Source organism: Scomber japonicus, chromosome 18 (genome assembly GCF_027409825.1).
Source record: "Scomber japonicus isolate fScoJap1 chromosome 18, fScoJap1.pri, whole genome shotgun sequence".
Lineage (NCBI taxonomy): Eukaryota > Metazoa > Chordata > Actinopteri > Scombriformes > Scombridae > Scomber > Scomber japonicus.
The window spans coordinates 9,637,316-9,656,372 of NC_070595.1; the positions used below are offsets into that span (position 1 = coordinate 9,637,316).

Consider the following 19,057-nt stretch of genomic DNA (forward strand, 5'->3'; position numbering starts at 1 on the left):
AGTTGAAGTACAACACCACAAAACATTTTGTTTGCTTGTTATGCAAAAAACATCTTCTGACGAGGATTTTATTGCCACATTGTCTTTTACCTGACTATAAAGTGTATAGCTCATCTGTCAATAAAATGACAATAAGGTAACAAACAAACAGGAGTACTTTATGACTGATAATAAAATATAAGAGAGAGGAGATATGGCAAAAACAAAGGAGAGGAGAGGAGAGGAGAGGACAGGAGAGGACTGGGACCCAAAGCTAAGAATGAGAGCAAGGTTAACCTGAAGGACGAGACTTAAACGGAGGAAAGAGCAGAATTCAGATCAAGAGGAGAGACTCAGGAGAGAAATAGTGAGACAGAGAGGAAGAGGATGGAGAGAGATGATGGGTGGTGGTGGGGGGGGGGGGGGGGCATTGGGACATGAACTTACAGATGGATTGACATGAAGTGAGACAGAAAAAGAAAGATGGAGTTAGGAGAGAGGGATGGGAGGGAGGGATGGGAGGAAATCAACTATAGATGGAGAGAAAGAGTCGGGTAAGTGTCTGCGTGATGAGGAAAGAAAGCCGCAGATAGAGCTCATTCACATGCAAAATGCTGGCTCTTCTGTGGAGGGGAGTCCAGCTGTACGTCTGGAGGGCCCTCCAGCCCTTGTGGCTCTACTCCACTGAATGAGCATCATCAATTAGTCAATTTCCCCAGACGCCTGCCACATGAAACCATACCTGGAGATTTTGCATATGCCCTCTCTTCTTTGAGAAGTGCCTGGTAGGCCACTTTCATCGAGGGAGAGATATGGGTGGAAATGGATGTGGATCATCAGCTAATTGGACACACTATAATGGGAGACAGGGCAGGGCAGGGGAGTGTGTAAAGCCAGGTCTGCACACTCGTTAAATATGTAAATGTACACACACACACACACACACACACACACACACACACACACACACACACTTTTCACTCCAGGGAACACAAACTTGGCAGAGTTGCCTGGAGTGGACAAGCTAAGGCTGTGTATCCCTGGGGCACAATGTAGCCTTCTTCCATCCGGACAGAAAGAGTGAGAGGGAGTCAGTGCTAGAGATAGACAAGAATGGAGAGACAGAGATAGAGAGAAGGAGAGAGAGAGAGAGAGAGAGACAGAGAGGGGAGGTGGAGAGAAAAGGGGTTCAAATCAGCCCAGAGGGGAGTAAACGGGACTGGACACTACAGAGTCTTCACACTACTTCAAAGGTGCAAGGAAGGATAGTTGTAGGAGCTGGAACTCATTAGGATCCAAGGAAAGTGGTTCAGCTGGAAGTCAGGCTAAGAATTAAACATGAGTGAGCGAGCGAGTGAGAGAGAGAGGGAGCAGGAGGGAGAGGAAAGAGAAGGGGTGGTGCAGGCTGCAAGGGGAGGGAGAGAGAGAGGAAAGAAAGTGATAGAGAGAGAGAGAGAGAGAGAGAGAGAGAGAGAGGGGAGACAGGAGGGGAGAGATTCACCTTGTTCTCTGATCAGAGGACAGAATATAGATTAGAGAGGTAGAAGAAAGAGAGAAATACTAAGAATAAAGAATAGGGAGAGTCAAAGAAGTCAGACTGCAGGACAAAGATACAATGGAGGGCGAGTGTCAGGAAACACAGGTGCACGCTGGTGACTTTGCAGGTGGCTGTGTACATCTGCGTCATCAAAGCTGATGTTGTTGTCTCGGAGAATTTGCATCTGTTTCTCCATCTATACAATAGGGTTTTTTTAACCTTTATTTACTTGAGCTGACTGAGCACACATAAAGTTTCAGTTTTCATAAAGTTGAACATCTACCTCTGAACTGTCACCCTCCCCAGTTTAAAGGGCTAGGCTACAGCTTTATACTGATTTATACACTTTGGATTTTCACAAGTTTATCAATTTCTTCTTGTGCTTGAGAACGCTGGTACATTTCAACCACTCCCGACTAATGAGTTACAAATACTCAACCCAGCTTTACTGTCGACCGTGTAAGCATAACTGATAGATTCTAAACTATTGTTCGTGAGCATGTACGTTTCCATCTCTATTTGAAAAGCAAGATAATAATCTCTCTCAGAATGAATTTATGCCGTTAATGCTTCTATTTCATCTTCTTTCTCTAATCTTGCACTACTGAGCACCTGTGGCTCCATGTATGAGAGCCTGAGGTGACATTTGATTGTAATCAGTGTTAATTATGAACTGTTACCTTCAAGTACCGTCAGCTCTATTTGATTCAACGAAGCTATTTCCTGTTATGCTTTAACTGTGAAAACAGGCAAGTATTAAAAAGCGAACTAAAATTAACTCTTTATTTGACATTATGGAAAGTGTACTTATTTTTTAAATCTCTCCCCATGCTCTGTCTATGTTTATTGATTTATGTATTTAGTTATTTTTGGTCAAGCTACTTGTGGAAGTGTGGAATAAGATAAGTTTAGCAGAATTTCCTTGGTGACCGACAGTTCTTAGCTACTGTACGAGGGTTAAAAGAGCAAAGGTTCACAGTAATGTACAGTACAGGTAATAGCTTAGTATACATTATGCTTTAATCCAGATCTGTTGGGCTTTGCTACAATAACTTGTCACAGTCTTACTGGACCAAATATTCTCTAATAACTGCATCATCCTTGTCAACACTATGATGCCATTTTCTAAAAGTTGCATTGTGGCTATTTAAGCAAATCCAATCCCAAAGTGTGTCTTACACACATTGTCTGAGTGGCTCTCTCAGCCACTCAGTGAAAGCCTGTTGTGCAACCAAGGGAACATCCAGTACTAAACACACAGCAGGCATCATAACATTCATTTTTTATTCTTCCTAGTTATAATAATATGATTCTCAGTGCTGACGTTTCAGTTAAATCAAGACGAACATCTATATATAGATAGCATTACATAGACAGGTGATATTTTTATTATTTAATTACTTGCTCCATGTTAGTTAGTGGAACTTTTACATAGAAAATAATGAGAAAATAAATCTTAGATATTTTCTTAGAGTCGCACAGCCTAAGTGAGGAAGGATGTGCAAAATATTACATAAATGATTGGTTTGTATGTAACACTTACACTACCAAACTTTTAAAATGAACCGCTGTAGCAAGCATTTTTACTACATCGCTGCTCCGGAGCCTCTGCTGCAGCGAACTGCTCAAAGGCACCTTTGCCAAGTTGATAATATCTAATCAGAGTAGCGCTTCTAAAGCTTAAGGCTTAAAATGCTTAAAAAGTGAAAATCAGATGATAAGGGAGGAAGATAAAAAAGACACAGAGAGATATTCCTGGACCAATCAGCGACTGCAATAAAAGGACTAAGTCGCTGACATTGCTGCCACGCTGTCATTCATTATTTGACAGTTTACATGTTATTTTACCGTTTGACACCTGAAGTCAACCAATTTGAAGTCTGTTTTCCTCTTTTATCCCTCAAAAAAAAGAAACACGCTGTCTCCATCTCTCACTCTCTCTCTCTCACCCTGTCCCACTGTCTCTCCTTGTTGAGCAGAATGATGACCAGCTTGGGGTGCATCTGGTATCCGTCCTCGCTGAACGACAGATTACGCCCCTCGAACGTCACATTCATCAGGTACCTGTAGAGGGGAACATAGGGAAGAGAGACACAGAAAGAGACTCGTTGAGGCATATATCACTTACTGAAAAATATCCGTGTCAGTGGCAGCTCTATTTATCTAAATCCATTTTTGCTCAGCGGCTCCATTTTGCAAACATTTTACATTCATTGTGTGTCAATTTATTTTTTTAAGCGTCTATCTTTCAAAGACAAACCCGCTGACATTACGTAAATTCATCATCAGCCGGGAAATAGCTATCAGGCTAATGTCAAACCAGCTTTTCCGTGAATAGATTAATACACATTAGTCATCAGTTGCAGACAGACATTTGAGCAAAACAGCAGGTGATGATTTTAAGGCAGACGGAGTAAAATGACTTCCAGCAAATCATCTCTCCAATCATCATCCCATGGGTTCTATTCCTGCAGCAGCTAAAGTGTTCACAGTTACTGATGTGACCTTAGATGAGACACCTGTTCATGCATGCACACTTTTTTAAAACTGCAGTCGAGTATTTTGCACATGTCAGACTCTTGACTGTTTGTTTTTAACCAGGGAAACAGGAGAGGAAATAATCCGGAAAAATAACTGGCCTCCTCATTTCATGGCTAGATGGAGATTTCTGCATGATTGATCATCAACTTAGAAAGTCATAAGAAATGTAATGAACACTAAACTCGTCATCAAGAGTTCAAATGTCACCTAAATTTTGAACTCATTTTAATCATAGTTTTCATTAGAACTGAAACTGGATTTTTCCAATAAGCAAATAAATAAAGGATTTTAGTTGGGTGCATATATATTTTTTATTATTTAGTAGTACAGCTCTTACACTGGATAAAATCATTTTTAATCATTTTTGTTCCAGCTTTCCTCATTTTTTAGTCTTCTATGATGTTTAGCTTCACATCTTTGTGTTGTGGACTATTGGATGGGACAAAAGGACACATTTTTGGTTGCGTCTTGGGCTTTGTGAAACAGTAATTAACATTTTTCAACATTTTAAAAACCAAATGACTCATTGATTAATTGAGAAAATAATCTATGGATGAATTGATTTGTGAAAATAATCATTTGTTGCAGCAGAAAACAAACAAACAAAAAGAAGCTGTAATTGGTGAAAATATGATTACATCACCTAAAAGATTAATTGAACAGTTGTTACACTAAGCGGAGAAATAGAGAGCAACAAAAACTAGCAATAAAGTCAATGTTTGTGTATATGTGTGTGTGTGTGTGTGTGTGTGTGTGTGTGTGAGAAGGAGAAACCGAGAGAAAGCAGCACTGTCGCTGTCAGGTGAAATAATTTCACCTCTCTTCAACTAAAAACAACACACACATAGACACACACACACGCGCACACACACACTCAACACTGTTTCTCTAGCAGTGATTATGGTGACTATGCGTGGGAAAGTGTAAGTGTGTGTATATGAGAGCAGGAATGTTGATGTCAGGTGAACTCAGATCACTTCACTGTCACCTCCCGCACACATACACACCCTTCACTTTCACACTCATTCTCTCTCTCTCTCTCCCTCTCCCTCTCCCTCTCTCTCTCTCTCTCCCTCTCTCTCTCCCTCTCTCTCTCTCTCTCTCTCTCCCTCTGTGACTGTTTCCATGGAAACGTTCTGCCTCAAAACTGTGCACACCATATAGATGAATAAATAAATGACAAAAAATGTGTATGTGTGTGTGTTTGAGTGTGTATGAACGACTGGCTTGGTGACAGTGTACTGATGGGGGTCTGTAAACATCGCACTGGGTCATGTATGGAGCCTTCTACACATGATCGGCAGCAGAATCTGTTTGTCTTCAGCCATCGTTTTGCTCAGGAGAGAGAAAGAGATGAAGTTGCAACCTCGCTGCAGCTCCACCATTATGTTACTCCAGTCAGATATTGCATCTCACTGCTGCACTCAAAGTTCAAATTGCTTTAACTTTAACTCTGTCTGACGTTTTAGCTGCAACAAATCACACGTAGATCTATTGTAATTATCTATCCATTTATCCGTCTATCTAGTCCTAGGTATAGAATGGAGTGACTTACGTAATAATCCAGCAATTACTCTAATGCCGGCTTCCTTATTCTATTTCCTGTATTAAATATTGATATTTTCAATGGCCTACGATGAGCCGCATCATCCAGCATCATACCGTCTCATGCAGCCCTATGTGTCCAGCTAACAGCCCCATCCTGTAGAGCCTTGGCACTGATACAAAGTGCACAGAATCTGCTGCATAAATCATAAGCCATTTACAAAATGACTTGACGCTGTGCCCCCTTTAATCTTTACTAAGCAAGCTATTGTTACGTGCTACAATGTGGGGCCTGTTGTGTGTGTGTGTGTGTGTGTGTGCGTGCGCGTGTGTGTTTGTGTGCGTGCTTCCTACACACAGCAGTAACGGAGCGAAACACAAGCATATGTGTGTTGCCATGGTACCCACAACCACTGTGACTTCCGAGCCAATCTGCTGTGTTACTATGGTAACGGTAATCTCACAGAGGGTGGGAGGTAAAGCGAGAGAGAAAGAGAGAGAGAGAGAGAGAGAGAGAGAGAGAGAGAGAGAGAGAGAGAGAGAGAGAGAGAGAGAGAGAGAGAGAGAGAGATGGGATTCAAAGAAAAAGAGGGAGGGGACGGGACGTATTACTACTAGACTGCATCGCTCTTTTCTCCCATCACACTAACTCCTGCGTCTCCCGACCATGTGATCACATCCGCTTCCTGTCAGCTCCTTTAAACTTCCTGCATCACTATCAGTACAAGTGGACGCACACATCCCTATAAACAGTGAGGTATATGCGTGACAGCTGCCCAGTCACTCCTCTTATGGGCAACTGGTGTTAAGTGGCTCGCTTAAGGCTACATGACAGCAGGAGGTGGGGTGACAAGCCTTCACTGCCAGGCCTTTGCCAGGCCAGTGACACATATAAACATGTCAACACAAACCTCTAATCTAACCTCCTCCCTCTAATTACTGAGGCTGTGTGACATGACATTGTATTTGAGTGAAAGCTGGCATTAACATGCCCACTATGCACACATGCAAATACTGTTTGTGGGTAGCATGATAAGACAGAGGCACACATCTCTCTGCCCACTAAGCTCCTTGTTTTGGTGTTGAGCTCGTCATTTTCCATCTCAGGCCAGAGGAGAGTGCCTGAACTGTACTGTACAGAAGGTGAATTAAAATTCAACCAGCAGCAGCAGCAGCAGCAGAAGCAGCAGCTGTCTCCACCTGGCGAACGACAGCGAGTGACACTGACCAAACTCAGGAAGGCAGTGTTCTGATCACATCTACAGTAACAATATCTCCTTCATTAACCGCCTCACATCAAACATATTTCAGTCAATCTTCCCACTTTCTGCTTTTATTTGAGGACGATTCTTTGGATTGTAAATCAGAGCAACACTGTGCCAGACACACACACACACACACAAAGAAACACTTGCCATGCTAACTCCCTGGCCTGACACAGATACGTTTTAGCGCATGTTCTGATGTGAATAATGGAGGAGTTGTGTGAAATATTGATAAGTCAGTTTTAATAAATTAACCCTGACATGAATTAGTCATGAATTACACTCCTTAGCAATTACTGTGGTGCAATGTACTTATTGGATTTGTAGAGAGGGGGGAATCTATATGGAAAATGATAACATGCGCTGTGTGGCACTCTGTGTGGTCGAGGCAGACAGACATACATGTGCACACTTGGGGTATCCGGTGTAAGGTGGGAGGTGTGAATTTGTTGTGTGTATGTGGCACACGTATGCATCGTGGTATTCATGTGTGTGTAGACAGACATGGGAGCTGAATGTGTAAACAGTGTCATAAATTGTGCTAATGGGAAGAGAGCGGAGAGATGACAAGACAGGAGCAGAGACACAGAAAGGAGGGGAGGACTGACAACATCAAAGTAGCAAATGGCACTTGATATGTGGCTTTGATTTGGTTTATTTTTGACAAATGGTAAGACAGCACTTAATTAAAACTAATTATAATAAAGTTCATTTAGAATTGCAGCCCTGCCAAAGATAGCAAGTCAAAGATGATTGGAAAATAAAATACTTGAACACAGATTCTTTTTCTTTTGTTTTGCACATTTCCAATACTTTCAGAATAAAACGTACCCAGTGAGAATAAAAACGGTGATAGCGTCGAGCAGAATTAGGGGAAACAAAGAAGCAGAAAAAGAAAAAATAACGAAATAAAAATAGAAGGAGATGCAAAGATTATGTGAGATAAAATAAGACTGCAAAAAAAAAAGAAAAAAGGAGAGAACTGAGTAAACCTGGCAGAGAAAAGGAGATTTAGTGACAGAGACAGATGAAAAGATTTAGGAGGAGAAAGGGAGGCAGCAATAAAAATGGAGAGAAGGGAGAAAGAGAGAAAGAGAGAAAGATAGAGCAGGAGCATCCTGACCTAGTTCCAATCAAGCGCCATCACAAACAGGTACCTTTTTAGCCTCCCACTGGCCTGCCCTATAAACACACACTCAACTGGCCTTTATAGACTCAGTCTGACACACACACACACACACACATACACACACAAACACCCACGTGGACACACTGTCCACCGAGCTGGCGCACACTCATCACTCAGCTCAATAGGGTCATAATGCTGCTTTAGAGTGTTCTGCGCACACTCACATACACACACACGCACATGCAAACACACAGACACTCTATTGAAAGCTTCACCGAGGCCACAGAAGTTCAAAAATGTCCACAGAGCTTAAAAGCACTTGACACCTTTCCAACTTGAAGCTCATTTGGAACCTGTCCACGCCTGGCAAGGTTAGGCCCGCTGTTGTCAAAACTCACGACTCTCTGCGCTGTTGCGTATCGTTCGCCAGTGGTGTTCCTTTCCATCTCTCTTTCTCTCTCTCTCTCTCTCCCTCTCGCTTTGTCTTTCGCTCCCTCCTCGCTTTTCGCTCTCTTCTTCTCTCTTTCTGCTATCTTAATTTGTCAGGCTCATACTGTAGCATTAGCTGGAATGTCACAGCGCTGGCTACAGTGGACTTAATTTACTTAGCGGAGTGACGTGTCCTTCTCTTGTGGTATTCTAAGAGCTGAGGGCTGGACGAGGAAATGCTAAGCAGAGAGAGGGGGATCAGCATAATGTATGGCTTACACAGTCAAGTAGATGACCGTGACCAAACAGCAATTCTTCATCATTCACCAGTAGACTGAAAGATATTATTTACATATTTCCATGCCTCCCTTACAAACCTAACCCCGTTGTAATCCTTAAGCTTGAAAAACATTGAAAAATGTGTTGAGTCTTTATTTTTTTTCTGCATGGGAATTTTGACTCGCCCTTAGTAAAACAGAGGGAATCATTTAGAAACACAGAGACACAATAACAATAGAAGCTATAATAAAACAGAGACTAAAAATAAATGAGTTAAAGTTAAAAACAATAGGGTAAAGGTTAAACCAAGTGACTTTACTGCACATACTAAAAAGGAATGGCAGGTATCAGTGGAAATTAGGTTTGCCTTTCCAGCATGGGCCTCTGATCATCTCCAATAGTCCCAATCCAAACCAAAATTACAAGTCAGACAAGTCAGAAGATATGCTGTGGCCTCCCAAAACTTTCCCATAAGTATTGTTTTGCTCACTGTGCTTTGGTATGTATTTAGATGATTGATAAGTTCTCTCCTTCAAGATGTCAGCTCTGAACCCTTCCTTTCCTTCCTTCCCCAATTGCTGGGCTGCTTCAAATCTTCAATCTGAATGTTCAATTTTACTTTCCTATACCGCGACTGCTCTTGAAAAAAATCCACCTAAATTGACCTACCAAAGATCTGTCCCAGAATCCGAGAAATAGGCAGAGCTGTTCCCGAGGCGTGCTCATTCTATATCTACAGTTTGTTCCTCATAACTTTTTTGAGAGGCGTCCATTCGAGTCATTTTCAATTCCAATCTCCGCACTGTTTGCTGATGAGTCTGACTTTCCGCTGCCAGGCTCAATCACTTTTCATGGATGTTTTCCCAAATAATATCATGCAGCAAAAAACTGAGCTTAAGAGACTGAGGCTTTGTTTTCAACCCAGCACAGCTATTCCATGTCATTCAGCTGCTCAGACTTAATCGGATTTATTGATGATTTGCTTTACAGGTCTGTTCAAACATTCGCAAAATGGTGTTTGAGTTCACTGGAGAGCATCATTGAGTATAAGGTTTTTCCTGCCCTATGAAAGGCTCTTCTGATTGAGTTGCTTCCTTTTCCAACCATCTTTCATCCATGTATTCATCCATTGATTCACTTAGTAGTGAACCAACCGGGCAGCAGGGCATCCATCCAGCCGACCCAGCTAGCCAACCAGTCATTCATTCAGTTTCTAGTATATAGACTGAAGGCCAAACGCTAATCTCTTGATTGAACACTTGAAGACAAAGGTTATCACCAAACAAATTTAGTTAAGTCAGTACGGGGCAAAGGATCTTAGCAGTGCTCGCAACTGATCTAATCAACAACACCGCTAAGTTGATTATAAAACTGCAGGTCTGGAGCGCAGACAATGGTTGGGGAGGAGCAGAACCAGTGGAGAAGAGAGATGAGATGAGAGGAGAGAGGAGAGGAGAGGAGAGGAGAGGAGAGAGGAAAGAAGAAAACAGAGAAGGTGTGAGCGCATGAAATGGAGCAGAGTGGCGCTCGACAGAGGAGAATAAAGTGGAACAAAGCGGGAGCAGAGGAGAGCAGATGTATAAAAGCAGACCAGGGCAGAACAAAGGTAGAAGACTACAGGGTGAGAGAGGACAGAGGAGAACATGACAGAGTAAAGTGTTGAGCTGAGCAGAGTAGAGAGAGAGAGAAAGAGAGACAGAGAGACAGAGAGAGAGGGAGAGAGAGAGAGAGAGCGGCGCAGGACACAGCAGAGAAGACCACAGCGGAGTTGAGAAGAACAGAGTGGCGCGCAGCAAACCACAGCGAGGCACGCACGAACAGAGCAGGGGAATTGTATTCTGGGGCAACAGCGGCTGCCATAAACTCTGCTGCTATCTCAAAGCAGTAAGCGGTGGTGAAACAAATGCAAAGCTTCAGAGAGGAGTGAACAAGCAGACAGGGGTTGAAATGACATCTAAAGAGTTTTACTGGGCTGGACAACAAAGCTTTCGCTGCCTTAGTGCAGGATGCAGTTAAGCTTTGGAGCATGAGCAGAAAAAAAAAAAGATCCATAACCGTCATACTTAGTGCAAACCGAAGAGGTGAGCATGTGTTTGTACAGTGGGCTCATGTCTTTCTCCTGCTGCTGTGTGAGTGTGATGGGTCCATATGAACATTAGTTACCTGGATGAATATGTGCTTATGTTTAAAGCAGTGAAGTTGTGGGAGTGTGTGTGTGTGTGTGCGCGCTTGCATGTGTAAGCCCTATGACTGACTCTAAAAAGCCTGCCACTAGACCATGATCAGGAAACAGGATTTTTCTACAGCAGCAACCAGACTCACTTTGGGAGACAAATGACAGTCTTCTTAAATGCTGTAAAGTACCTAGACACACACACACACACACACACACACACACACATCTGGCCTTCACTGACAGTCTGTCTTTCTTTAGCACAATAACAACACACATACCCCCACACACACACAGCCACAGCAGACACGCAGAGGGGTGAAACTGCCCCCCGAATATAATACTGCGCTGAGCTCTGGAGCACAGCACGACAGGGGCTAGTGTTCGCCGACTGAAACGCCATTGGGACCAATTAGGCAGTGCGCAGAGCAAAGCGCCGCCGAACGCTGTGCTTCACAACCAGTTCAAAAGGCCTGCTGCTGAGACGGACAGCTGAGGGGGTGGGGCTGGATTTTCCTGAGGATGGGGGCATGTGAAGGGGGGGTGTTTGTGTGTGTTTTTGTGTGTGTGTGTGTGTGTGTAGGGGTATTATTACACGGGGGGGGGGGTTGGGTGATCACAGTATGCAGGGGATGAAGGTGCATGTGTGTGTGTTCCAGCATCTGCTGCATCCATGATTGTGTAGATCTGTGCCAGGGCACTCATGTTGATGTTAGGCGGCATGGCCCTGCGCACTTTTTTAAAGCTGCAGCATGTAGCATTTCACCATCCATAAATTATTGCCACATTAATTTGGAGACATTAGTGTAATTGTAAATAAATGACTGTAAACAAATGGGACCCTTGCTGAGGCATGTGGCCCCTGTACTTTTCATGGGACATGTTCTGGATAGCTTAAGGGTAAAAAAGGGAGCTTGTTTTACTGCACAAAGCAGGGAAACCTTTGTTCCTGCAGTGCACTCAGACGTTCTCACAGTGACAGATACTGTAATGATTTAAGAGCAGACAGAGGGAGAGTATGGACAAGTGGTGTCCTTCAACAGGAAGTTGAACTGTTGATGGAGACCCACTCTTAACTTTAAAGACTACAAACAATATCACAACTAGTTCCCAAATATGATAAATATATAAATATGCCAACATGTCCCAATTTACATAACACTGCTAAATTGGATTTTTAAATAACATAAAGTACACTGCACAATAAATTGTCAACAAATACTTAAAAAACAGGTGAACATAAAGTTTCTCCCAGTTAAAGCGTGTCTGCTTCAAAGTCTGCATTTCAAGAATAAAGAATTGAACAACTTTTGCTTCTCAAATGCTTTTTTTTGTTTTTTTCTCTTTCCTCCAATTTGGCAGATAGAATAGATGTCTGCATTGTTGCCATCAATATCCCACAATCCTTTGCACCAGTCACCTCTGACTTGGTGCATTCAGACAGTCCTCAACGACCCATACACTTGAAAATGATCATTTGTGGTCAGGTGGTCAATGGTGGTCAGCGCTCACAATGTCACAATCTGGCCCCCGCCTTCACTCACCTGAGCACTTCGTTAGGGTTGCCTGAGATGGGGGTCTTCTTGTCAGGAGCTCCGTGGCACTCGGACTTCAGCAGGGTGTGAGGGCCGCGGTCCATCATCATGGTGGATGTTGCCATCGTGATAATTGCCACGCCGTCGCGGACGCGAGCCTCTAGGCCGTAGTCCCACTCGTCATAGGACACAGAGAGCAGACCTGGATGGACGAAGAAGAGGAGAGAGAAGAGGATCAGAGGAGATGTGGAAAGTAGACAATGAAATAGATGGTGAGATAGAAAGAAGACAAAGAAATTAGTTGAACAAAAAGAGAGAAAAGTGAGAAAGGAGTTAGGGATGTAAAGTAAATAAGACGAGAGAATGAGAGGTGAGCCGGATTATGTGTGGAAAATTGACAGAGGGACAAAAGAGAGATAGACAGATGGAGGAATGAAAGCAGGGAGATACAGGGATAATTCTGTGAGGGTATACAGAGTGTACATGTTTTGAACACACTCCAAGAGACAGAGTACACACTATGTGATGACTCAGAGAGCAGATGAATAGCAACCCCATCCTGCCTGACTAAGCGTCTATCACCTTGCCCTGTTTGTCCATCTGTCTGTTTAAAGCACTGTCTGTCTTTGTTTGTTGGCCTTTGCACTCGTCTGTACGCCTGTTTATCTGTCCTTCTGTCTGACTGAGTCTTGTTCTCTTTTGACAATCTGTCTGTTTATGAACATTTGTTTGTAGGTCTCTGACTCTGTCTGTCTCCCTGCTCGTTTCTCCTGCTGACCTTCCAACCGACCATCCATCAGATCGTTCTATTGGCTGCCAGGACACACGCCCTTCCTTCAGCCTACTGTCCTTCTATATCATTGATTATCATGGAGTGATGGATCATACATGGATATTTCACGTGTTCTCAAGGCTGAAGATAGCACTTGACCTTTTTTAAATTTTGTATTACCATTATTAAATCAGGTACATTCACACTATCATACAAACCCACACACCTAATCACAAATGAAACTGATTTACCTATATGGACCACAGAATACCTGACTTTTTCATTTATTCTCAGTGTACGATGAATCTAAAATAAACAAATACAAATATGCAACGGCAAGATTTGATTTACTATGAAAATGAGGCTACAATGCATCTATTAAAACACAGCTGACATTTTCATAATGAGTTTCATTGATATCAAACTGTCATTATTGATAATATGATTAACTCATGAGAAATAGTCAGTATTAATTAATGACACACAGTGCATGCTGCCCAGCACTGAGCCTGCTGCACCATGTTTATCTCTTTTTTAATGACCAATCATTTAGCTTGTTCACTGCTGTCAGGATTTTATCAGGTTGGAGCTAACAGGTGGGACTGTCCTAGTGCCCGCCTCATATGGAATCCAACTGTTCTATATCCATTTCGGAAATGGAAAAATTATTACAAAAATGATTTATCACTAGTTCATACTGAACCAAGTCCAAACAGCAAGTGCCTAATCATAGCTTAGCAACCATAACTAGGTACAGCAGATATGTCGTGTTTGAGATTTCTACATGTTGAAGCGATATGCGTGGGGTGGTACAACAGCAAATTCAGTATCTAAAGAATTTGGAGGGTCATATTTCACCTTTCCAAAACTAAAAACCAACAAAAAAACTCACAAAAGAACAAAAGAGTTGTATCAAACGTTAGCATGTCCTAATCACAAGCTAGCTAACAGCTAATCACAACCTTCAGTCGTAAGCTAGCAATATTTTCAAAGTCAAGGGCCGTATCACAGCTCACTAAATTACATGGGTTCACATGTGTGTGTGTGTGTGTGTGTGTGTGTGTGTGTGTGTGTGTGTGTGTGTGTGTGTGTGTATCAAAGTTTAGAGTAACAATAGCAGCTTTGTCCTGCTCTGTATTTGGTTTGGTGAAGCTCACATTCTAGCGACTTATCCCTACTCTTCGTCTGCTTTTCTCTTGTAAAAGTAAATCATACTATTAAAAATGCATAAACAGTGAAAGCTTAAGTCTAAACACTGTGTTGCTTGGCATTGAAAAGTCAACCAACTCAGTTTTAGCGTTTTGCTTGACACTAGCCAGCCACATGTTATAAGATCTGTTGGTGACAATTCACAGCTGTTAGGTAGAAATAAGAAACTCGCTTTTCTTTTTAACTTCTGTGTGAAATCAATGTTTCTAAAACTACTGCAAATTTCAGGTGGTAAATCTGCCACCGTCATCGTTACATCCTGCATATGTGCTAGAATGTAAAACTTTACAAGCGTAGCAGCAATGACTGCGGAGGGCAGGGTTTTATTAACAGGCGATCTGATGTGGAAACCTATCTGTTCAAAAGCCTTACAGCAGTCTTATCTAAACTCTCAGCTACAAGTGCCCTTATGACTTCTGAAAATGGCCAATAACTGATCTCTCTGTTTGGGTCCCATTGGACACCTCTGGGTTCAGGGTCACACAGCTGTCAGCGAAGACCGCCCTGCCTTCAAGACAATTTATTTGGCTATCTGTCTCTCTGTCTGCCTTTTAATCTGTCGCTCTCTCTGTCCATCAGTCGCTCTGCATCCATCTGACAGCGCATGACCACATGTCAGCCACTCCACTACCATGTCAGTGGTCAGAAATAGACAGGCGGCCTGGCAACCTGCCGTCCTCACGGGGCCTCTGCACTGACAGCTCCGGCCCCCCAGGACCACATCTAATGTCACACACTGTTGACACTTTTTCAACACTCACTCACTCACTCCCGTCGCTTGTTCCTTTAACACACTTCACTTTTATTCTTTTTTTTTTATGAGAAAGATATTTTCATGAGAAGATGGATGTGCGTGTGTGTCTGCTACACATGTGCCTCGTGGTGTATTTTCTGTCTGTATACTTTTTTTTAGATCATGGTAACTGCTGCTCTATGTGTATATGTTCATACATCTCTCCGGATGTGTTTAAATGTCACAATACAGACACGTCAACTGGCAATGTTATAGCTGAACAGCACTGTGGCAGCTATAAAGTCTGGCCTGTGAACTGGCTACTGCCTATGTTTAAAGGCAAACACTGTCTGCCTGTCACAGATAAACACACACACACACACACACACACACACACACACACACACACACACACACACACACACACACACACACACAAAAATAATACAAAGATTGCAAACAGAGCATCCATGCATAGAAAAATTGATTGGAAAACGTAATAGAAGAACTACCGTATCAGTGGGTATTTTTGGAAACAGCTTATTATTGTCGGTGATGTCAAATTGGGTGGTTACGTTAGCACAGTGTGTGCAGCAGTAGTGTTTAACACAAGAATAGAGACAGAAAGGCTGTTAGTGAGAGAGCGTGAGAGCCGAGAAGAACGAGGAGGAAAAAGGCGGATGGAATGAGCGGAGAGAGAAAGTCCGACAGCAGCAGAGACACAGATATAGAGAACAGAAGCTAAAGAAAGTTTTAAAAAAAACTCATAGGAGTAAGGAGAGAGAGCCACAGGCTGAAAGAATGAGATAGAAAACACAGAGAGGGTGAAGGAACAACAGAGTGAAATAAGGAGGAAAGGGAAGGAAGGAGGAGAGTGGGAGGAGAGATGGTTCCCCAGAGCGCCACTTAAGGAAGGCATCAGTGGAATTACCCAGGAGAATAGGAGGCTCTTCATCACACATGGTGCAAATTATTAAGTGTGCCTAGTAAGCAAATTAGCCCCATAGCTAGCGTGCACCTTCTGCTGAACTCTGAACCGCTGGATTCACCCAGAGCGCTCACCGCCACGCCATCAGTCACATGCTGTGCCACGCTGCCGTTGTTACTCTGCGTTAGTTCCATTAGTTCCAAAGTTGGCGTGGTTGACTCCCACTATGGGCTAATGTGACTGTGTGTGTGTGTGAGTGAATGTGAGGGATTGCTAAATGGGTTTGGTTGGTTGAATGACTGAGTTCTACAGCTGAATAGCTCATGTCTACAAATATCATGCCATTATCTCGCTTTTGTATGGAAGAATCATCATCCTGGCTCACACTCATACCAATATAGAGCCAATATTTTGTGCCAGTCATTTTCTGTTTAAATCTCTCCATTCACTTGACAAAAACAATGAGAATTTTTCCTCTTCTCAAGACTGCAAAACTTCTGCTATAACATTTTAATTACGGGACAGTATAATATGCATTTCGGATGCTTTAGCAACTCATTACGGCAGGGTGAGGGCTGCTTTCAGTGCAGGTTTTATAGACCATCATTGCTCAAAGCTGTTAAATAAAATCCTACCATCATGTTCGTCTTATTGGCAGAGGGCAGCATTGACAAGCAGAGATGCTGCTGCAGCACCGCTATGGGCAGAAACTGAGCCATCTTTATACTTACTTATGTCTTATGTACAACATAGAAACAATATATTATTTCTATGCTTAATGTCATTCAATATCATATTTTATAAATATTTCTTTACATACTTTAGATACCAAGCTGTATTATAATTAAACTAACAAAAATGATAAATTATTTACTATTATATATATGTTATTTTGGTTTTTTAATCCCCTCCAGACATGTTTTTTTTTTTTACATAAAAATAAAAATAATAATTATCATTATTTGTGCCTGATGTTTTTCCTACAAAAAAGATAAATCACCTTATTAAAAACCTTACAATTCCACCTGTTTGTTCACCCTCACTGAAAAATTTGCAGTCTATGAATATTCAAATATTCCCACATATAATTGCATTTTCATTGAGCTCAGAGAAACTTTACCCTATTAGCAGATGAATGTGAAGACAAACTGCACATACATCATTCTGCACACAGAAGCTCACACATCCAACTGTAGGAACAAGAACATATTTTAAAGTGGAGGGGGTCATAAGTTCATATTGTATTACACTGTATAGTATCCGAGTATCCTATTCATCACGCATTAAATGAGTGAATGGCATTTATCCTACTATCTGTCATTATATCCCCCTATAATTAATCCCATGATAATTCAATGTTAACTGAGAGAGGTTTGTGAATGTCCATCAGCGCAGCCACTCTGCCAGCTCCACTTCATAATCATCCAGGCAATACATGAGCTAGTCACGATTATCCCCGTGGCAACATAAATCAAGAGGGAAGTTGTTGTGATTTACATAACTGATATGTTAATATATCAAACTTTATAGAGTGGAACCCTAATTTGGACCAGACAAACTGACACACACACACACATATATATGCAGTTAAAATCAGAGTACATTCACACATACACACGACCAAAGTTTTGTTTACCCTGGCACTCTCCACCATATGAGGTACACACAAGAGCAAACCACACAACCCCATTTGATTACACTCACCCATTATTTTCTCATGCAAATTAAACCATGAACCAATCGCACATTTCACAGATAAATGCACTCAGACATTACACACAAATGAACTAAACACACTCACAGGCAGACACACACACACACACACACACACACACATGGGGGGGGGGGGGGGGGGGGCGCACACTTCCTACTCCCATTAAGAGTAAATCACCCATGGATGCCAATAAGAGAGCAGAGGTAAAAAGTTTGAGTTACGGCGCCTGAACGGCACAACGATCTCAGGTTCCGCCTGACAACCATTTCCCAGAAACTGCTGAGGACAGGCAGCAGGGTAATATCTCCCTTCACTGTAAATCAACAAACCAAACACCAACAAATTATCAAGCTCATATGTCCAGCTCAAATATACTACCTGCTGTACAATTTACTCCCCTACAGCAAGTAAAATCGACTCAAGTTGTGGAAAGTTCCATTGGTTTTCATGGTGGTGGCGACATCACTAACAGATAAAGGTTTGATTCCCACTGGGAGTTGGCCTTTCTGAAAGTGTCTGCCCACCCCCAAGTGCTGAAAGACATGTTACATGAGGCAGTCTGACAGATGTGTCTGACAGATTGCGTGAGCAGGTTGAGTGGTTAATGCACCCCAACTTGGATGTCACTTTGGTTCCAGGTTTGACCTTCAAAGGTTAGAATGACCTCCAGTGGTGTTGTGGGGGAGTAGCGCTCCCTCACTTCTTATTGAGGAAAGGTCAGTTTGTTTGTTTTTTTGTTTTGCAGGAGAAATCAAGAAAGCCATCTCAAAATAAAGCTTAGAAAATATGATTTCAGAGGCTTGGTATTTTTTTCTGTTTTGTCATGTAGGTGAAACTTGGGGAAGCCGGGTCTTAATGATGGCCAAAGTTAGACATGTGAGTACTGCGTCATCAACAGTCATATAATAATAGATTCCTGCACAGAAGGTTAACATCACCACAAGTGATCAAGGCAAGAACACAACTGCAACAACAGCAAAATGAGACTTCTGATGCAGCTGTTACCTTTGCAACCACAGATGTCCTCAGTGACACAATTAAATGAGAAAGTTCATCCTTGTCCATGACAATAGTAATTATCTAAATTCAAGTTCCACTTACTGACTTTCCCAGAACTTTCAATTGCATCTCGTGGTCTTAATCAACATATGATGAAGACTGTGATATAAAACCACAAAACCTGAGATTCTGGCTCAACTACGTTAACTTTAAAAAATATGAAAGTTCCTCCTCTCCTCTTGTATTTTGCATTGATAAGCAAGAAAACACACCATTGCTCTGTTCAATAC

At 42.2% G+C, this 19,057-nt stretch overlaps 1 protein-coding gene across 1 annotated transcript in view; it reads right to left on the bottom strand.

The window, feature by feature from the left end:
- Positions 1 to 19,057, bottom strand: part of grin2ba (glutamate receptor, ionotropic, N-methyl D-aspartate 2B, genome duplicate a) — a 77,117-nt gene that overhangs the window by 22,444 nt on the left and 35,616 nt on the right. Inside the window, exons 4-5 of the mRNA XM_053339101.1 lie at positions 12,422 to 12,614; positions 3,466 to 3,580 (exon numbers count right to left, since the gene is read on the bottom strand). Of these exons, the coding sequence (XP_053195076.1) occupies positions 3,466 to 3,580; positions 12,422 to 12,614 (308 nt within the window). The remainder of the gene's footprint in view (positions 1 to 3,465; positions 3,581 to 12,421; positions 12,615 to 19,057) is intronic.